Source organism: Hypomesus nipponensis, chromosome 11, assembly GCF_054491055.1.
Source record: "Hypomesus nipponensis isolate SF chromosome 11, ASM5449105v1, whole genome shotgun sequence".
NCBI classification, from domain to species: domain Eukaryota; kingdom Metazoa; phylum Chordata; class Actinopteri; order Osmeriformes; family Osmeridae; genus Hypomesus; species Hypomesus nipponensis.
In genome coordinates this window covers 16227491-16250052 of record NC_140371.1, presented here as the reverse complement: position 1 = coordinate 16250052, position 22562 = coordinate 16227491, and the positions used below count along the sequence as shown (strand labels likewise).

Here is a 22562-nt window from a genome sequence, read left to right as displayed (position 1 = left end):
TGTGGGCAGCCAAGGGTGCTTCCCTAAATGGCACGCAAAACTGGAACACAGCAAAGGGGGTTCTGGTGGCTGTGTCGCAGAGCCTCTGAGCTAATGATGCAATGTTGACGTATATCGACCCATCGCCCAAGGTAACCGGAAGACTGTCTCACTGCTTATACAGTGATGTATACTCTTTCCGGAGTGAACAAGGCAATACTCGTGCAAATACAATGCGTTTACGTCGGCTGCGCTTCCAATAGATCGTTTTTATGAGTTATAAATCTATTTAAGAGGCTTGTGTAGAGATACAATAATACCCACGCAGGGTTTTCTCTCACTCTCCCCAGCGGCTCTCCTTAACATCCAAAATGCAGCTCATAAATATTCCTAGGCCACATGTGACTGAGGGAGAATACAAAGTATTAAACCCATTGAAATGTAATATTTCCATTAAGCCACCACTTGCAGACAACCTGTTTTGCTTAAGTGAAGTGGAATATGAGGAGTGAGACAGGCGAATGCGAGAAGACAGAATGAGATACTGCCGAGGGAATGGCTGCGAGTTTAGAGAGACGGTCTCAGCCAAAAGACCATGTGTCTCGGTGAGATGGCTGTCATCAATCTTCTGTTTAGAGCTGCTGACATCACAGTGCCCCCTGTAGGAGAGATGATGCCCCTGTGACCCATGACCCTGCTCAGTGGCCCTGCCTGGATTTCATTAACCTGCGTGAGCACACCTCTGCGTTGGTGTGAATAGCATTAACCTAAGCAGACAGGCGATTCTGTCCCGGCGGTTTGTCAAAGGAGTGGGCCGGGGCCAGGAGAGAGTCCTGCATCACTCATCCAGTTTTGCTTCTACACAGATGGCCCAGTTGTCCCTGTGGAGACAGTGTTTGTGGAGCATAGTAGCTATAGTGTGAATACAAAACGGAAGTTAAAACTAGCTGTCCCTTGAGTCAAACTGCAGAGAAAGAGAAAGAGGAGGAGGGCCTTAGGGAACATGTGGAGCTGTCTTCCATGGAGTTGCTTTAGAGCTCAAAGCTCCACAGAGTCTTACCTTCACAGGGTCTATGCCATACGCCATAACAGCTAGGACCATCTGGAGCAGGCCCGTCTCAAACTGCCCCTGCATACTGAAGAGGAACAGCTTCCCTCATTGGACTCACAATCCACAATACAAATCAACCACTGCAGCACTAGGGTGGAAAAGTAAAAAAAAAACTCTAGAAAGAACTCTAGAAAAAGGTAATTTTCTGTCATGATTGGCATGAAATGGGAAATAGTACCATGATGTCATTTTAAATGTGTTGAATCCCTCCTTTAAAAGTGGAAGAGAAAAGCCTCTGGCTGAGAATAAATAATGAGTTTTTTTTTTTTTTATGGTTGATTTAGCCAAGAGGTACGGAAGGTGCCAACCCTTTACAATATTGTATAACACCCTTATTGCCCATTTTAAATGTATTTCCTTCAACACAGCAGGGTGACATTAGCTTCTCATCTTCCTCTTCTGTTTAACCTGGCACCCGGAACATTCCATGTGTCATTTTCACAGACAGAATGTTCTATTGTGGTGTTTAATTGTCTGAGAGAACATTAATATTACATCTGTAATCCGTTTGATACATTACAAATGGGGAGTAATTTCTCTATGGAATGAGAAGGCAATTTCCAGGAAGCAAATTGGATTATGGGTTGTTGAATACTTGATGTTACAGGTTAGGTAGTGAAATGGATTTCAATGCCAGCAGACTGTGAGATGAGTGTCATTAGTGTATTGCCTGGGAAACACCACGGGTCAATTGTACAAAGGTGCAGTCATAAATTGGCCTCCAAATGTATGAAAGATGTGTTATTTCATCCAAAAGCGAATTATACTTAGCTATTACAGGACCAATGAATAAAAACTGCAGTCAATATTAAGGTGAAAGAAGAGTTCAACTCCCCATTCAACTTCGCACCTCTCAGTCAATGCTGACCTTTTCACGAGGTTAGAATCATGCAATACTTTTTTTGTCTTCCATTTGAAGTTGGAGGTTTTGGCCCCAGGAAAACAGGGACATTTCTGCAAACTCTCTGTCATCAGCTACAGATGGAATGCAACTTTTTGGAGACAGTTTAAATACTTTTGTCAAACCAATACTTTTGTCAAATCAAGTTTTGAACTTTGAATAATATCCTCAGTGAACAGCTGTGGGCATGTGTTTCCAAGTACAGTAGCACATGTATTTGGAATGTACCTGAGTCACATCATTTTGAGGAAAGTTTTCCTTTTGCACACAGGACACGTCGCCCACACTTACAGATGTTTTGCCACCAGCTGTGCCCCCAGTCTCTCAGTATGCATGTCAGAGGAAGACCACAATGGAAAACCACAACAAGATTTTTACAGTAAGAACTGTACCCCTCACACTCACATAATCACACACACACACGCGCACACACACACGCACACACGCGTACACACACACACACACACACATCGATCTTCTGCCCTAACAAGGGTGTGAGTGAGCACCCATTGTGACCAGCTCTCCTCTAACTGGGGTGTGTGCAACGTTTCACACAGCAATGCTGTAAAGCATCAGGTATGTGAATCCTCCGAAAGAGCAGCATCTGCTGCAGGTCGGACCGCGATGAAGGCCCCTCGGACGGGGTGCCCACGAGGCCTCTGGCACACAGGCTGGCATGGGCTGTGACCCTGATCACTGGCACGCAACACTGAGATGGGCAATGGACGTGACGTTCCTCACAAACAATGATGGATTTGTCTCTCAGCCATCTGGCCCGCGGGCAGCAAGCGGCCATGCCATGGTGAGGAGGGAGGGAGGGGGAATGGAGGTGCGCTGCACACATTTTCCAACAGCCTGTGGGGGAGCAGGTTATCTGGCTGTGCTTCGAAGAGGCACTCTAATGCCCTCTGCAGGAAGGTTGACTTTGAGTCCTTGAGAAATATCCAACTGCCATCGTCAGCTGATGGAAGGGGTTTTAAAAACCTTGCAAACTTTACCATCCTACTTAACAGAAACTTACTTCGTTTCTTGTGGGAAGAAGATGGAATGGATGTTTAATGAGCTGTCACTATTATCACTACAGTAGCCTTGCCTGTGTTGGAGGATTTAGTGTACTGCATGGGACTGTTCCAAACACATCACATCAATCCTTCAGTGTGTCTGTGTGGGAGGATGTGTCTTGGTGATGACTTCCTGTAAGGGTTATTAAGCAGAGCCTACCCACTGCCTACAGAGGCATCTGTTTCATTATGACTTTGGAGTCGGCGACTACACATGTACGACACACACACACACACACACCCCCACACACACACCCACACACCCACACACACACACACACACACACACACACACACACACACACACACACACACACACACACACACACACACACACACATACACACACAAGGGTGTGCTCCACTTCCAATACTTTTCCACTGCATGACCACTGTGATCACCCAGCCCAGTCATATAATTAACTCATCATAATCCCTCTCTCTACATCAAAGACCTCTAGTGTTACTTTGGCGCTAATGAATGAGGGGACGCTCCAGGCAGATAACACCATCCATGGAGATGTTTAGCTGTTGTGGTTATTGCAACTGAGTGAAACAATACTCTGTTCCATGTGTCTCCAGAGATACACCCATTTCCAAACCAAAGAGGATCTTCCCGGTGGTATCGCCATAATGAAGAGAGGAACTACATGATTATTGATCGGTGACGGTTGTAAAACGACCCTTGATCTGATTTGCTCTTCATTCTCCCTGGCACAGACAGGGGTGATGTCATCCTTACTCATCTTGCGGGGCCGAACATTAGGAGGAGAAAACAAAGGGCTCCGCATGGAGCGACGCAGAGCGAAACAGAGCCAGAGAGACGGAGCGAAGGAGAGAGGGACAGAGGTGGAGAGAAAGGGAGAGAGACAGGAACAGAGAAAGAGAGCAAGTGAGAAATGCTGGGGGGATCAGTCAGGAAGCATGTTGGGGGGAGGGGAAGCAACCCCCGATCAGGTTTTAGGTGTGTGAGAAGTCATGGGGGGTTGGAGGAGGAAGAGGGTTGGGGGGAGGGGGGCTTGTGCGGGGGTGGGGTGGGGGGGGCATTGAGGTGTCAGGACCGCCAACAGAGGATGAGTATCATCCACTCAACAGCACCCCAGTGAGCTGTCAATCACAGGAAGGAGTCTCTCTTCCTTTCTCTCCGGGCCGAAACCTCTTATTGATTTATTCATCTGTTTTCTCTTTCTCCTACCTCTCCCACTCTCCCTTTGCTCCCCGGTTACCTTGCATTCTGTCTCTTAGCCTGCACGTGTGCACACATACAGCATTATACACGCACACAGACACTTGTGCACACACACACACTTGAACACACACACACACACAGACACCCACACGCAGACACACTGAAACACCCTCTCTCCATCATCAACCAAATGTCATCTTATTCCTTTCTCTCCTCCAAATATTGACATGTGTGTCTAGGCTGATTGACATGCTGCATCAAAGGGCTCTTACCCTGATGACAACTCTCAGAGGAACTTACACAAAAACACACTCGCATGGGTGTGCACAGGCACACAAACGTACACAAACACACACACACACACACACAGACACATGCTCTGTATTGGAAAAACAAGCTTGGCTGGATTCTGGCTCTAATGAGATGTGTAGGGGAGAGGGAAGGAGAGAGATAAGAGAGAGAGAGAGAGAGAAAGAGAGAGAGAAAGTGCAAAATAGCAAAAGATGGAAGGAAGAGAAGTTTTAAAGAAGAAAAGAGAAGGAGAGAGAGAGTGGGGAAGAATGCAAAAGAGCAAAAGATGGAAGGAAGAGAAGTTTTAAAGAAGAAAAAAGAAGGAGAGAGAGAGAGAAGACTTAAGACATAGAGCTGTTTTCCTTCATCAAGACGTGTGGTGCTTGTCTGGCACATCGATACAGACTAGCATGAAGGGATGCCCGTGTTCTAAACTGATCTTCGGCTAAATCACATCGATCCCATCCATCACTCTGTCGAGCTACAACACACGGCTTCAGCAAGCAGCCACCCTCTACTGTACATCATATCCGACAGAGGAGATGAGACACCAGACCTTTTCATGAAAGGCATGGTGCATGCATAAAATACATGATTTACATCAGGAACAACTAACGCACTTTGGTTTGGAGTGCATACAGCGTGCCTGTCATACAGTAGGATCATGGCGGTGCACTGAATTGGCAGATGATCCAGTACACCCTGTTCTGAGTGAATGCTCCCTCCTCCCTCATCCACATCCACCCATGTGTAATTAGTCAGGATGGCTTCAGCGATGACTGACTCTTGGCCTCAAACACATTGCACGGTGGTGGGTGGTAAACTGGGACGCCACATCAACACTCCATGCATCCTCATCCCCCACCAGCCTTTATGACGCATTCATTAGATGAATGTAAATGTGCCCTGAGCTCGCCCCGGCTCTTTGCAGGAAGTGGAGAGTGTTGACAGCTGACAGGCCGACCGCCGAGCGGGAGACGAGATGGCCCAGGTCTGGAGCTCATCTGTTTTGAGGAAGGGCCACATCACTCTGGGAGTTTGGGTTACCTGCTCACTGTCTGACTGAGCGCACATGGCGTCCCACAGTACGGTAGAACCGCAGGACCCCCCGCGAGCTAGCTGCTACGCTCCAGGGCCGTCTGTCTCCGCTAGCCACGGGTGGCACTCCATGGTGGACCAAGTTGGTGACAACCTGCTAAGCTATTAGCGCAAGCCCGCGACGCCTGTTTGAGCTGGTTCCCACTGTGGTGTGGCTCTAGCAGGAGATGTCTGGACCAGTCGTTAGCTGGGTGTACGTCCTCCGGGCTGATCGAGGCTTCAGAGCATCCCCACACAGCTGGAGTGTGCCCCCTCACCTCGCCAATTAAGGGCTTGCTTCTCCTCGTTAGCTCACACTGGGAGGGGGGGCCCCAGCTGCGTGTGTGTGTGTCTGTGTGTGTGTGTGTGCAGGAGGGCATACATTTATGAACAGAACGTGCATATTTGTATGTGTGTGTGTGTGTCTGTGTGTACGAGCATATGCATGCGTTTGGGTTTGTGCTTTCACTGCTTGAGGTAGTGAACGGGTCAGTGGTTCTCTTGCAGGGCCGGGTTCAGGGCTGGCAGACTGACCCTAGACAGCATGTTTGGACAAAGCTCCTCTGGTCCGGTCATGATGTGGGTCAGTGCCAGGGATGTCAGAACAGAACCACAGTGGGAAGGACAAACACACAGAACTGCTCAGCTTTCCTGCCAGACTAGAAGCTGGCGGTTCCTTGGGAAACCAAAGTAAAGTGAGCTGTCAGCATTTCAGCCTGAGGTGCTTTGATATTGCCCTAATTAGATCTTCCATCCAGCATGTTCTGTATTATTACATTGCGAGGGTAGTGTAGGGCTAAGCTTTCACCCTCGAGCTATCCCTATCCTAGATACACAAGCTCTCCCACAGGTATTTACATATCATGCAAATCTCAATCTGTGCATCAAACAGGAACCTCTTCCGTGTATCAGTGCTTGGCCATCTCCTGGCTGTGTGTGTGGTATCAATGCCTCAGAGAGCCAGGTACAGTAGTAGTGAGCCAGACAGAATCCCATCCCTGAACAGCAGGTCCACTGGGGCAGCTCATGCATAAAAGCCTTGCTTCTCCCCCCAAGGCCACGGAGACAGCTTTTGAAAATAACAAAACAGAAAACTCCTGACAGTTGTCCTCTCTCTCTCGCTGAACCACTGTGCTGCTTTGGAGAAGGGGGGTGGGGGTGTTGGGGGGGGGGGGGTCCATTCCTGTGACCCCCCTCCCCCTCCTCCCTCAGGGGAGCCCACTGTGAACAAGTGGAAAATGACGGGTTCCTCTCTGGTGCCTTTCGTGCGTTCACCCGGAAGACACCCGCGTGCCAGAGAAAGGGCGATGGAACGAGAGAGGGAAGGAGAAGAAGAGGAAGAGAGGACAGAGACATCATGAAAGCAAAGCAGGATGGAAGAACGGAAGGAAAGAGAAAGGAAAGGGGGAGGGCAATGGAGAGCGGGAGAGGGAGAGGTAGAAGAGGAGAGAGTGAGGGTCTGTGTGCTCTGATTTCAGTGTGCCTGCCATCATGGGTCAGTGCATCTGATGCGTGAGTGCACAGCTAACACACCTCTTTCTCATTCATGCTCCCTCCCTCCCTCCCTCCCTCCCTCCCTCCCTCCCTCCCTCCCTCCCTCCCTCCCTCCCTCCCTCCCTCCCTCCCTCCCTCCCTCCCTCCCTCCCTCCCTCCCTCCCTCCCTCCCTCCCTCCCTCCCTCCCTCCCTCCCTCCCCTCCCCTCCCCTCCCCTTCTCTTTTTGTTTGCATCCAGTCTAAATCACTGATCTTATCTATCTCTTTCTTCTTTTATCTCCACTGACAATCTTTCTTATCTTCTTCAACAACGCTTTGTTAATTGTGCTGCCCCTCCCCTCTGTCTACCCTCCATTCGTCTCGCTTTTCCTCTGCCGTCTATATTCCTTCCTCCTTCTCTGTCTCTTCTCTAGGATGCCTTTGAGGTGCTGGCAGAGAGTTACGAGTTCAGTGAGAGTGAGGGCCGCTGCCTGGCATTCCAAAGGGCCGCCTCTCTCCTGAAGAGCCTGCCCTGGAGGGTGGACAGTCTGAAGGCCACGCAAGGCCTCCCCTGCCTGGGGGAACACACCAGGGCTGTCATAGAGGTGACTCCACATCCACACATCTGTCAATGCCTGCTCAGACCACTCTTCCTTACAGCCTGGTTGTAATCTCTGGCAAGCAAACGCACAAATACATTGCACACATACACAGAAAGCCACTCAATAACACACTTATTTTTAACAAGCGCACACACACATACTGTACAGTGCAGACTCACACAAAACGCATACAGACATACGTATATACACCCATACACACTCAAACACACATACACACACACAGTCCACATAATGCCCTTCACTAGAACAACTGTCACATCTTGGTGAACACAAGTCCCATTCTGACACACCCCTGGGCAGAAATAGCAGGCTGTCAGGGAAGGTGTCAGCCAGTGTTTACTTGGATGGAATTCAGAGCCACAGTACACTAGCAGAACAAGGTAAGCTCTCTGTGGCCTGACTGTCATGTGGACTTAACCTTCTACTCATAAATGTCTGGGATGAAGTCAGAATTTTAAGAAACGTTCCTTTTAAAATTCACATCAAGAAGGAATCAGTGAAAAAACCCCAATAAGGCTTTCAGAGTCACTCTTTGGAATCTAAAACTACAAACAAGAATGATATGAAGTATGGCTTTTAACCAAAATGAGAGAAAGTAAAAAACAAAAAAACACAAACCCATGGACACTGAAGTGAGTAGGAAAGCATTCAACAGACAGAACTGGGGCCATTGTTGAGTGAACATCTGAGGGAAGGAGAAAAAAAGGAAATTTTGAGCAGGGATGATAGAGTGAATGTTTGATTCAAGAAGTATGCTTCCCCCTCCGGGACAGAGGGGGTGTGAGCACCAAGGTCCATCTTGGCTTGAGGGTTGATAACCAATGAGTGGATACACCATCGTGTAGTCAAGGAAACTCATAAGCTTACTGTCTGTGAAAGTGGAAGAAACATGTTGCTCTACTGATGTGGACAACGTCTGCATAATTCACCTTTCACAGACGTATGGGATTCTCTGTGAAACCAATCCCAGCTGCATTAAATGTGGTGCACTTTTTTCTCCCTAGCATTCAGCATTTTCCCATTGCAACCACCCAAGCATTCCTCAAACAACCTCAACCCCCCCAGCCCCCCACCCATCCACTGACCCCCACGCAAACAACCACAAGATAAATCGCAACGCTTGTCCAACAGTCTCTTGCGGCCTGTGTTTACCTTCCTGATAAATGTAATATGGAAACACTTAAAACATGACAAACAAATTAGCGGTGCTCCCTGGAGAGGAGAAAGAGACTATTACGAAGGGAACCATACCCTTTAAAAACAAACAGTCTAACCGGCAGTCGGTTAATGGCAGTAAATATCACCCCAAGCATTATTAACACTTGACACTGCCATTAACCAAGGTGAGATATGTGAGAGTTATAGAAACAAAAGAAGCATCTGAGGAACACTTGATGTAAGTGGGTTGTCTATCACTGGGATCCCGATAGAAACAGATATGGTAGCAAATCAACTATTTTAATTGGCAGTGTGGCGGTAAGGTCCACAGTGTGCCATCTATTTTTCACAGGAAGTCCTTACATTTGGCCGATCCTTGAAAGTGGAGGAGATACTGAGTGACGAACGATATTCAACACTCAAGGTAAGAGTACTTAACAAGACTGCTGAGCGATTAAAACGTTGCATGGGTTTTAATTCCTTATTTCGATAGCTTACATGTCCTTCCAGAGAACCCTGAAACACTGCTGTTTTGTGTTTTCCTCCACAAAAGTTCTCATTACATTTGTGTTTACATTAAGTCATTTAGCAGATGCTCCCTTTCCATAGCGACTTACAGTAAATACAGGGACATTCCCCCGAGGCAAGTAGTGAAGTGCCTTGCCCAAGGACACTTCATTTTGCACAACCTGGAATCGAACCGGCAACCGTCTGACTACTAGCCCAATTCCCTAACCGCTCAGCTATATGACTCCTTCATTAGATTATGGACCTTTCTTTCCTCCTCTAGCTGTTCACCAGTGTGTTTGGAGTTGGACCCAAGACGGCAGAGAAGTGGTACCGTGCCGGCTGGCGCTCCTTCCAGGAAGTTCTGGCCCAGCCGGACATTCACTTGAACAGGATGCAGAGAGCTGGTAACCACACAAGCAGGACATTTCTCTCTCAATAAATGTCAGCAATTATTAGACAATCATGGCAGCAGTTCCAAGTCATTGGCTGCAAATGGGTTTCATCCACGGCCTCTTCTTTTACTGGTTGTGCCTCTTAGGTGCTCTGACTCCCCAGTTGCTTGTATATCTTGTCTGTGTGATGAGAGGTGGTGGCAGTAAGGAGGCTAACACACTGAAGCATCACCAAGGGGATTGGACAGGACCAAAATAAAGAAAGGGTAAAGCTTGTCATGGGATTCAGGCAACACGCTCATCCATCAACTGGAGACAGAAGGCCCATCAGCGTAAAGAGCAAGCGGGTGTCCTGACTCTCAATCCCAGAGTTAGGATTTGTTTGTCACATTATTGAGGCGACATGGAGAAATGTCACTGTGTCTTCTGTTCTTCTTTCCTTGGGGGATGTGTTGCAGTCTTCTGGACCGTAACATATGCTCTTCAGATTGGAGTATAAAGACAGTGCCCACCTATTCTTCCTTAGGCACAATGGAACCATGCCAAACAGTTCTATGGGGGTTGTTGTTACACGCAAGTAGAATTTCATCAGCAGCTCAGAAGCAGGTGTTGTTGTGCGGTAGTGATGTGAAAAGAAAGTCCTCAAAACTACCTGCGGAGTTCAGAGAGAGGAAGTACATGTTTACCAAAAAATGACCCCTGGTGATTCCCCTTGAAAAACAATACAGAGCACAATTGGATTACAGGTTGACAGGGCCCAGTAGAGGGTGAATAGCTAGATTACTGACTAAGGTGTCACTGTCACTTAATCCTCCAAGAGAGTCAATATTGTAGTGTGGAGGTACTGAGGAATATGGAGGATCAGCACTGTCATCATAGTGGAAAAGCCATACAAGTGGAATAAAGGGCTTATTTTTGTATACGCTAAGGTAAAACAGTGTGGATGGTGTCATGGTAGAAAATAAACTGAGGTTTGCACTTCTTTACACATACTGTCACACTGTAAAATACAATATTGTACTGTATTTAGTATGAGCACATACCTACCATGGTTATACACTATGCTAACTGGCTATTTTCCCAAATGGCCAGTGCAAATGCAAATGACTGTGATTGACAGCCAGCTCATAGTCTAATAATGGTCTTCTGCCTCCAGGCTTCCTGTATCATAAAGACATCTCCAGGCCTGTCAGTAAGGCAGAGGCTCAGGCCCTGGGGATCATCATTGAGGAAACTGTCCGTGGAATAGCATCAGACAGCATCTTGGCTCTGACAGGTGGCTTTAGCAGGTACTGTACAAGACTTGATTGCTTTACGGACATCAGCATGGCATTACATATATCCTAAGTTTCATCAAACCAGAGCATTACAAGTGTTGTATTTACCTGCAGCCATGCAAACACAAGCTAATTGCATTGACTAGTCTTGTGAGCTTCCCCACAATCCTTTGGGACATCCCCTCGTTGTTTCTAATGGCCCTGCAAGTATGTGGATGCACACTCAGGTGAAAGTAAGAGTGTGAGAGAACACAAATGTGTGATGATGATTTGTGAGTGGGGGAGCTGAAGAAAGGCTCTTGCAGGCCTCTTGAGTTTGTTACTAAGCAAATTAGTCTAAACAAATTTGAAAGTGTAATCAGCTCTGCCCTGCGATACTTTCCAGTCTCTTCTGGATGTCCTGACAGTTGAGCAGATGCATTGCAGAGACAGACCTCTAATAGACTTTCATACATTTGTTGCAAGAAATAAACCCGTGCGTAGTACAGTAAACTTTGACATTCAATGAAGCAATTATAGTTAGCAGCTGAAATACTGTCACAGATGCAATGTTACTATGTCATTTTCACCATGGTTGCCGTAGTAAAGCAGCTAGCAGAAGTTGTTTGTTATCGTGCCTTCTTTATTTGTTGGGTGCTTTTTATGTGGGGTGCTTTGCGCCTGAGTTTTAAGCATGAGCCACACAGCTCTATGGTGTTATAAAGATGGAGCCGTTACCGATGGCTGTGTGGTAAATTATTCAGGATCCGTCTGATGGTAAGAAAGTGCGTTCTGCTTCCCTATGGGGGGGTGCAGTCCTGCTGCTTCCTGTCTTTTAAACATCACAACCCCTCGTTGTTACTTTGTTTGACACTTCCGACAATTATCAAAACACTGGAAGAACAGTATATTTATAAGGGGAAACGTAGAGGGACAAGGATATGCTAATTATATAAGTTTGTCATGTACGTCTGTGTGAAAAGTATCCCTCCGCTTTACTGTGCGTCATTTTCTACAAACACTTGGAAGACCCACCCACTTCAAGCTCACATGATGAGCTGGACATGTTGTATTGTGTAGATAACACATTTGCAAAAACAAAGGAGAGAGAGAAGTGAGAAGGCGAAAAGTGAGAAGTGAGAAAAGTGATTAAAATGGGCCCAGGTTGTTGACAACCGGACTGGAATGTGTGCTACTGTACATGATTTATGGATAGAGGATTGTTGTGTGGTGAGAGATCATGTCTTCCCACACAAAGATTAAGAAACATGAATTAATCTGATATGATGTGGTGCACATTTACTGAGCCTTAAACAAAGACTGATTTGCATCTTGAGTATGTTGCTATGGAGATGATCTCAGAGTGAATTGACCCAAGTCTGTAATTATCAATGAACCCATGAGATTTAGAAGGTTGCTGAAGCACTTAGATTACTACAGTGTACACTCTCATGAAAAGTGTTTTTGAATGTGTAATGTTTGATGATGCTGTATACTGCAATTAATGTCATTCAAAACTTATATCTAAACCTTTTTTTTCTTTGCTTTTTTTAATCAAAACAGCATTTTGTAAAAATGTTCCTAAGAGGTTTGATATTTTCCCAGTTAGGCTAGAAGGTTTTGCTTAAAGCGAGAAATATCTTAAAAGCACCTTTCATGTGTAAATATATCTTTAACATGCCTTAGGAAAAAGAACATTCTCCTTACAGCAGACAGAGCAGCAGTAACTTGCCGTCCTAGAAGTTTCTTCAAGTCAGCTGCCTTCCTGTAAACTTTACCAACCATCCCACTTCTTTAAAAAAGCGTATCAAGGATTTGTTGATGCCTGTGACATTAGCCTTATTGAAAGGACAGCCGCAGTGAAAGGCGGGTGACAAGGCTCAGAGCAGTTTGGTAGTGGGATTAAAAATAGATAGGCAGGAGGGGATGCAGCTTCTGCCACTTCAGAGTGTGAAAGGACCATGAGGTGTCAATGGACTGCTGTGTTTCTTTCCTTCAAATCGTGGCCGTCATGTCACAGTGTTCTCTACTCTCATTTCCCATAGTCTCTTTTCAGTCTACTTATTTCCACACTCAGCAATTTTTTTTCATAACAAGACATTACTTTACCTTTCCCTGCTTCGGTGACAGCCTTGAGAATGCTGATATTGTTTGAGAGGAAGATGGAGGGCAGGAGTAGGTGACATCAAATTCCATAAAATCTTGAAACAACAAGGTAGTAGGCACTTAAATAGTTTTGTCCATATTTCCAGAAACAACATGCCCTATTTCAAAATGTTCTTTAATATACAATTGAAAGCATAGCAAGACAATTTTGTCTTACATTATTCATCCATCATCTGTCATCTGAAACCTGTAAATATTCATCTATATTTCATATGTTCTGCACTGAAACAATAAATCATTGACAGTTTCTCCTCACGCTATGCCGGTAAATACAGCCTTGCACAAACAAGATGACATGGAGATGTCTCTGAAACGTGGTAGGAGGTCGCTATTTGAGAAATGGAACAAAGCCAATATGTCTGGGTACAACAGGGTAAAAGTCCAGAAGATTGAACTCCAAGAAATCCACAGTAGTATTTCTGGAGTTTTCTGGGTTTGGAGATTGGAGAGCGGAAACTAAATAAAAACATTGTGTTGTGCACCCTTGGAGCAAATAAACCCCAAAACATCTCTTTGCATGAGAGAAAAAGTCTGACGTGCTGTCATCTCCTTTTCTGCTGACTAGGTTGATTTAAAGGAAGCATCTGCATAGACAAGAGGCTCTAAAAAACACTGGTTGTCTCTGAAGAAGCTGTTCTCCTTGGTGTGACTGATCCTTTGTCCCCTGATGAACTCAAGAGAGAGTACATCATCTCGGACTAAACTTTGGTGTTGTGGGAGTTTATTGTAGGTAAACTGAATTTATGCTGATCAGTTCTCCCCTTTGGCTATGGATATATTCACGACACACATTTATGCAGTGCTTTGCGTCTCTCACTGGGAAGAAGAATATTTTAGTTGTGACCGTGCATTCTAACTCAAGGACTTCAGTAACAGAGCAGCAGAACAGATAAAAAGATTTATTAAACAGTTATTGAAGGACAAATCAAACTAGAAACAAATACAACACCTACATCAGAGTCTTAATGTTAGCTTTAGCATCTTTTGTGGAGCTTTTAATAATGGCTGTTGTTGCACTCTCAGTCCACTAACGTTTAGAAGCTTCTCCACTTGTCACCATTTATATTTCTCTTCAATCCCTCCTGCCAATTTCATAGTGGAATGGACGACAGGCAAAATCAAACAAGGATCCTCATGGCTTAAAAAATCGAATTTGTTTTCACACCAGACCTATTTGTCATCGTTTTGCTGTGTCCCTAACCATGAGATCAACGCTTATGACTGCATGATTTGCGCTGCGGTTGATCAAAGTAGGCCCATCAGGTTGAATCAACTGTATCCTCGCCTCAGTGCTTTAGGCAGCCAGCAGCCGAGTTAGCTAGATCCACCTAGGCCCAGGTTCAGAGAGGGAGGCCGGCCCTCTAATGCACTGAATCAGAACCTGGGATGATAACCAGACTAGAACCCTTTGAGGGGCAAATTCAACAGTCACAGGCTGTCTTTGTATCAGTGTACTTTGTTCTCTTTCATGTCTGGTGAACCGGCCTTCCAGCTGAAGCCTTCTGAGCCAGGGACTAGCAGGTTCCCAGGATTTAGCATTTTCCACAGGGTCCAGATAAAACAGGACCTCCAGTACTGATCTGCACAGGTTGTCTGAGGACTTGGGGGAGATCGGGTCAACCTAGGAACAATACATTTCTCTCTTGTCTACAATTCAAGGACAATCCTACATCAGAGCTAAAACTTTAAAGCACGTTAGATAAGCACATCATGCCAGAGCAGACCTTTTCTGCAAGGGTCTACATTTTTGTATGAGATAATCACTCATGTCGATCTCCAGTTCTCCATTGCTCTGGTTCTGCTGACGGAGACCCGATACATTTTCGGTTCTCACTCGTGCTCCGTGTGAATGTTCTTTATTATGCTCATCCAAGAGGAAAATGATGATCCTCCTAAAAAGTGAAGGCTGTGACAGCTGAGGCAACAAAAAAAGAGCTTAAAGAAATTAACGATGCGGGACAAATAGCTTGTTTGAAGAATGAAAAAAAGTCAAAGTCATTAGTATGCTCAATGCTCTTAATGGCCAGTCTGCCATTTTACTGTATTAACAGTCAACCAGTGTGACTAAATACATCCTTGTGGAATCGTATCCTAGTGGGTTAAAGTAGGTTCATCTCTGTCCTCAGGGGAAAGGACTACGGCCATGATGTGGACTTCCTGTTGACAACACCTGACACTGAGAAAGAGGAGGGTCTACTACTCAATGTCATGGACAGACTGAAGCAGAAAGTAAGTTTAAAGCCGCTCATTCATATGGATATGTATCCAACGCAGAGAATACAGAGTAGAATCCAAATGATCCTTGTGTGAGTAACTTGGATAGAGCTGAGGACTAAAGGCTGCACCACAAGGAAGGATTTTTGTGTGAGATTGGGACAAAGAGGTGAAAAGAACACTTGAGGACTCATATTATATTAAGTAATGAAAGCAGTTGGACACTTACCAATATTCAGAACCTGGAATATGGAGAAGCATACTGGTCTTTTTTTTGAGTGGGGAGATGAAAGGAGCTTGGGTGACTGACCTGAATATCCCAGAAAGATATTTGAAGGAACACTTTGTGGAAAAAGATATGTGTTCATATTTGGAAAACGTCTGAACATAAATGAAGAACCAGGGACAGTTAGAGACACATTAATGGAATTCAGAAAGCGAGAATGGAGATAAAGAGAGAGAGAGCGAGAGAGAGAGAGAGAGAGAGAGAGAGAGAGAGAGAGAGAGAGAGAGAGAGAGAGAGAGAGAGAGAGAGAGAGAGAGAGAGAGAGAGAGAGAGCAAGAGAGAAGCAGGTGTGTCCATGTGTGCAAGAGGAGGGTTTCGGAGAAGGAGAGCTATGGAGGATGGTGAACGATGGAGAGAGTGGACAACAGAGGAATGAGAGAGAGACAGAGAAATAGAGAGAGAAAGAGAGTGGTGGGGGGTTCATTTGGCCCTACCACCTCCCTCCGAGACCCTCACTGAGGTGGGGGGTGGATAGCAGACAAGTGTTTGATGATGAGCACAGCAGTCGTGTCTGGCTGTGGGGGCCCTCTCTGTCATCCCGGCTGGATTTATAAATAACACCCTACCCCCCCCCACCCACTAGCTCTGCTACCCTTCAGAGGTCTACCCTGCTGATAATTACCTTCACTGTTAACACAGCCCTGCTTCTACAGCTTAGAGCCTCTTCTGGTCCCTATCTTCTACTGGGCGGCGGACGGCTCGGGTGGATGGGCCGGCCGGCAGGGTGTGGAGGCGGTAAGATTGGAAGAGAGTGGGTAGGGTTGTTAAGGTGGAGGGCGGGTTGGCAATGTTGTTGTCGGCTTGGTGAATGGAAAGCATGGGGATTGGCATCGTGTGGCCCGGGGGGAGGGCAGGCTTCAGGGTGGATGGGTGCTCCATCCTAAGAGGTGGGTAGGTGGTCGGCTTGATGAGACCGGGGTTCATTGTCCTGGAGAAATTAGGATTGGGGGAGGAGCTTGTAAATTTGAGTGGTCCACTGGGATAGCCACACAAAAGCCAGTGATTGAGTGGATGTAGCAGAGGTTGGCTCTAAGTCGTGTAACCTTGTCATCTGCGATCAGGCCTCTAGGGGCCCGCGTGTCTTCATCCAGGCCTAATATCACTGGCCGCTTTTTCTTTCTGTACTGCCTGGAGGTAGGTAAAAATACATCCATCTAGAAATGTCCTTGTAAAAACGGGCCTCATCATTTTTTTTATACCCCTGCTGGTTATGAAAGCATTACTTGGGGGCACAAGCAAGGTCAACCACCCTCTTTCCTGCGGTAGACGGATGAGATTTGGTTTTGCCCTGGGAACAGAAACCCAGAGCCTGAGAGGGATATGCCATATCTAACATCCACCAATCATAGACACTCACTAGATTAATGCCTGTTGCCATCCACTGTTGACAGAGTACCTTCTCATGTGCCATTTTATTATAGTATCACATAATAGTGTTTTTTCCTCATGCAGTGCCTTCCACATCAGACTTATGGGAGAGGGTATGCCTTAGGTATGTAATGAGGTTTCAAACGCATAAACCTATAAACATAAACCCAAAGGAGTAAGACATCCAAGGTTTGCCCTGTGGATAAATCACTGAGCCAGTGAAAGAGCCAAGCCCAAACAGGCTAGGGGATGACAGACTACATACTGTTGTCATGTTGTTTGATGAGATCCAATGTCACGTCTGAACTGCAGCGGATGGTTAAAAAACAGAACACACGCTTTTCACAAAAATGCTTCGCTTTAATTTCAGCAATCAGTTTCGACCACTTGGGCAAAGCTCTGAATCAAAGGAAAAGCACAGTTCAAACACACCCTGCTTACGCACGCTAATTTGGAACTTGAAGGCAGGGTTTGAAGTCTCTGGCTCTGACTCTGGCTGAGTCGCAGCCAATGTGACATTAGATCACTGAGCCTCCACCGTCATTCTTTTTGTCCTCTGAGACAGGTGGTCGTGGGACCATCCTTCATCCCCTGTTTGACAGTCACACTTTTAAGAAGAAAAAGTTGACGGCTGACCTTTTTGGCAAGTTGCCTCCATTGCCTGTGTGTGTGTGTGTGTCTCAGTGTGTGTGTTTCTCTCACAGAAAAACCCTGGAAAAAGATTATCTAGCTGGTGTCCGCCTCTGTAATTCCTTCTGTAAACAGTTCTGGTGGAATAAGCTTGCTCTCAGATGCTCGCTGACATTACCTGCTGTGTAGGAGACGATTGCGCCACATCGTTTGCTTAAACAGCCCTCGGCACTGCTGAAACGAAAACTTGAGACATCCTCCTTTTTACGGTGGATTTGTGATACGGCGGCAGGCCTCATCCAATGAAGGGCGTCCATGCTCAGACACTTAATGGACTGTAAAAACTGTCGCAAACTCATTAATCCTCCAGGCTCACTGCATCCTCAGAATTCAAGGCTAAAGCCAGGAACTGCTCAGCCAAAAATGCTCCAAAACGGTTCCCCCAAATAATAAGTGACCCACATTAACAACATCAGAAAGAGAGAGTCGTGCACAACTCATCAGATGCAGACAAGATATTGTTTAAGAGTATCAGTAACATTAGTCTTTTCTTTGCAGTGTAGTAAAGCTTACAAGTCTTTTCTTTGCAGTGTAGTAAAGCTTACAATATCAGTGCCCTTGAACTGTAACCACCGAAAAAGACAGGGGTCAATACAAAGTGATGGCGTGAGTTGAAGTACCACATCATCTCTGCCTATCCAGGTGGGACATGAGCGGTCAGCTGTAATTGCAGACAGGAGAGGGTTTCCGGGGTCGAGGACGTGCGACATCAGGGATTTGGGTCTCAGTTATGAAGACAAGCTGGCAAACCTTATTAGCGGAGCTTTGTGGTGTAAAACTGTCGAGGTTGGAACTTCCCACAGAGTGCTTCCCACGTCACTCAATCTCTCACCGCTGTCCTCAGTTAATGACTCCATCGTCACCTATTGTCCCCTTGCCTTCGGGGAATCAGTCTTTCTCTGACAAGTTCCAGAGAGGGGAATGGACACGAGTGGCTGGTACCAGTTAACGGTGTTTAATGTTTCATGATTAACCCCCTTGTCCCATCAGACAGGAGAAGTGGTTAAGGCTGCACTTTCTTTACAAATTATTGCTCTTTAAGGAGAGATAGTCCAATTTATGGCCAGCAGAGGAGGGCAGTACCGCAACAATTATGGTGGGAGCTGGAATTAAACTGACAATTTGTAATGTTAATCGCTTTAACGGTTCGGGATTGTAGTGCTGAATAATCAGCCAGGCAAATACCCAGAGGAAATCAATCCACAGATCTCTCTCTCTCTCTCTCTCTCTCTCTCTCTCTCTCTCTCTCTCTCTCTCTCTCTCTCTCTCTCTCTCTCTCTCTCTCTCTCTCTCTCTCTCTCTCACACACACACACACACACACACACACCAACGCTTTTTTCCCAGTTGAACACACTGATGTCTCACTTGGAAGTGATTTTCATTGCAGATGAAGTGGGACCCTTTACCAGTGAATGTGATTGCCCCCCCACGAAGGGAGACTGGGAGGTTGTCATTTAGCTACAGTAGAGTCTATCAGCTGGGAGGGCACTGTAGCAGACGATCACAGCTCACGGCTGAAATTAGACTTGACAATTTAAAGAAGTCGTCTCTAAACTGATTATTCAGTCTCCTCTACATTTAGAAATGTGAAAGAACAAGCCACTTACACACACTCTCAAGACGGACACACGCTCAAATAACCTATTTAGTATTCAACTACATTGTTGCAGGACTAAAACAGTGTACGCTGTCACGCCACTTGATCAATAGTGCCCAATGCCTAATGTTTTAGCCAAATACTGTATCGCAAATGTAATGCGTGCTCACGAAGAGACTGTGGTGGTGGTGGTTTGTCCCTGACCCTCTGGTTCTCTCTTCCTCTCCACAGGGGATCCTCCTCTACTCAGACTACCAGCCATCCACCTTCGACATGACCAAGCTACCCTGTCACAGGTTCGAGGCCATGGACCACTTCCAGAAGTGCTTCTTGATCCTGCGCTTGGAGGCCGGGCAGGTTGATGGTGGCGTGCAGAAGGACTCGGGGGACACCCGCGGCTGGAGAGCGGTCAGGGTGGACCTGGTAGCCCCACCTGCAGACCGCTATGCCTTTGCCCTTCTTGGCTGGAGAGGTTCAAGGGTAGGAGGGGGTCTTCCACTGGGGTGTGGAGGAGAAAAAACAAATGTGGGCTGAAAAAGTGGACTCGAATCAGTTGACAGTTGCTAAACTGACTGTTGGTTCTTTGTTCCATTGCAGCAGTTTGAGAGAGACCTGAGGAGGTTTGCTCGGCTGGAGAAGAACATGCTTCTTGACAACCATGCTCTGTATGACAAGACCAAGGTACTGTACCGCACAGTTACTGTGCTCAGACCAAGACATTTACAATATATGTGGTACATTCATTTCTAATAATCAAGCTATGTTCATATGCAGGCGAAACATTCAATATTATGTTCGGTATCACTGGGGTATGGCAGGGCGGTTTGGGATTATTTGACTCTATGTTAGCCTACTGGAGAATCACTTTTTCTGGTGTTGGTTTTGTTTGCGTTTGTGTGTTTGTGTGTGTGTATGTGGATTTCTGTGTACAATGTGGATGTTTATGAACTGTTTAGAGAGTGGATTTTAGTGCTCCCCCTCTACACACACCAAATTGTAATCACTAAATTATGTTGAGCAATAGTTTAATAAGTGCACTTAACCTTGAAATTATAAAAAATATATATATATTGAACGTGAGAAAATGGGTGAGAGAGAGACAAGGCAGAGAAACAATGGAAGAGTAATGGAAAAAGCCATCTTGACTTTGTGCTGGGTAAAAAGGCAGGTTGTGATTCAGACAGTTGCAGTTTCAGGTGGGATTATCTCCAGTGTCTTTCTCTAGACTGCGTGTTTATGAATCTAGCAAGTGAATTACAGCACAGCCTTGTCCTTACAGCTATTGGAGGGATTACACTGCAGTGTTAGGGCTGGGAATACACACATTATCTTGACTTATTTTATGCAATATGTGCTTCCTCTCTGAGTGAACAGAAACTTGATATTGGTGCAAGGGCAACTTTTTTAATTACAGCACTGCGAGAGGATAATTTAGTGTACGCACAAACAAATGGAAACTCACACTTCCAGACAGTACTTGCTCTCTCTCTCACACACACACATGCACTTCACACACACTTGAACTGCACACACACTTGCTCCCACGCGTGCACACATACAGATACACAGTGGACAGGAAAAGCAATAAAGACACATCAGCTAAGTGAATCAAATCCATCTAACAGTTTCAATATCAGATTCAGGTGGCGTGTTAAGGGGAAGTTAATTGCTCGGGGATGCACAGAGTTCATTTACACATTTCCAAATGAAATCAAGCGTCTCTTTGTTTCATCCAACAGGTGAAATAAAAAGGTGAAGATAAAGCTATATAAATCAATTCATAGCACGTCTCATTAATCCTGATATCCATTGAACCCTACATTTGCACATGCAGAGTTACTGAATTTCTCTTGGTAACACAGTTTTTTCTAGAACTAATTATACTATATAGAATAGTGACAACATTTATTTGGAGAGTGCATGCCAAATAATCTATAATGAACATACAATATCAAAGAAAGAGCTCTTTAAGTCCTATATTGTGTACACTGTTTGGATTGGACAGGACTTTGACGTCTGGATTTGTGATACGTGTTGAGACCATTAGTGAAGTTTATGAACACTTAAGGTTCACTTTACATAGTGTCGTGTTCTAATCTTGTAAATACTATAATTGGCTCATGTAACTGAGGTGCTATGACAGAAGACTCCAAGGTGCAGATGAAAGAGAACGTTGTGAAGATGCCTCTTCATTTATTCCTGCTCGTTTCCACAAAGACAGAAACTTCAAAGAAATGTTCTTCTTGTACCTTTTCTGATGTGCACAAAGCAAGTCGAAGCCTCCCCAAAAAACATGATTCCGAGATGACAGCCTGCATCCCAGACAGCAGGCTAGCAGGCTATTCAGTCCTCTCTCCCAGAGCCCTGCAGTGTCCTTCTCCTTCCGTGGTCGGGGCTAGGGAGGCAGGCAGGGTGCGGAGCAGGACAAAGGCGCCAGGCGTGTCACCGGGCTGACCGACAGGGGGACGCCCCGTCACCAGCGCGTCCCTGTCAGCCCCCCCCGCCCCCTCCCGGGGGACAGGGGTCAGGTCGTGGAGATGCCAGGGCGGGCAGCTCCCTGACAGATATTATACAGGAGATGCCACAGGAGACGTTGTTTATTCAAACACAAGGGCAGAGAGACGCGCGCTGACGGTGCAGTGATCCGTGCACACGACGACAGTTCGGTCACATCACGCACACAGTCTCTCGCTTTCTCTCTCACACACACACATGCTCACACATTCATACACACACATACGCACACAGTTATGTTTGTTGTTGGTTAAGTTGGTGGGCAACTTTTCGATTTATTGAGATGTTTACGCCACAATGGGCAAGCATGCCAACACACCACACGCACTCACACACTTTTTTCACCTCCCCTCACACAGGTTCCTATACCCAACCTGCCTCACTTAATCTCCCTTGGACTCAGTCAGATATATGCGTGCTGGTTTCAAGGTCGCCAGCTAGTTTAAAAAGGCTGCGTGCAGACAGAATCATTCAACAGTGTGACCTGTTTCTCAGTTTGGCCATGACATTACAGCCATAATTAAGGTAATGAAGATCAATTAACTGTCTCTGTCACTGCCACCCCCGGTACAGATCGTTGACTATTCCCTCTGTTCTCTGCAGCTGGCAGGGGAGGAGGGCCTTCTTAGTCCAGCCCCACTAGGCAGCAAAACCCTCATTAACGGGAGAGATGACCACCCTTTTATCATCTGCGGATGTTCTAAT

The 22562-nt window shown here is 46.1% G+C and overlaps 1 protein-coding gene across 1 annotated transcript in view; it reads left to right on the top strand.

The window, feature by feature from the left end:
• dntt (deoxynucleotidyltransferase, terminal) overlaps nt 1-22562 on the top strand; it is a 35473-nt gene that overhangs the window by 3297 nt on the left and 9614 nt on the right. Inside the window, exons 3-10 of the mRNA XM_084709910.1 lie at nt 2263-2370; nt 7516-7686; nt 9215-9286; nt 9653-9776; nt 10921-11053; nt 15313-15415; nt 19575-19823; nt 19941-20024. Coding sequence (XP_084566036.1) covers nt 2263-2370; nt 7516-7686; nt 9215-9286; nt 9653-9776; nt 10921-11053; nt 15313-15415; nt 19575-19823; nt 19941-20024 — 1044 coding nt within the window. The remainder of the gene's footprint in view (nt 1-2262; nt 2371-7515; nt 7687-9214; nt 9287-9652; nt 9777-10920; nt 11054-15312; nt 15416-19574; nt 19824-19940; nt 20025-22562) is intronic.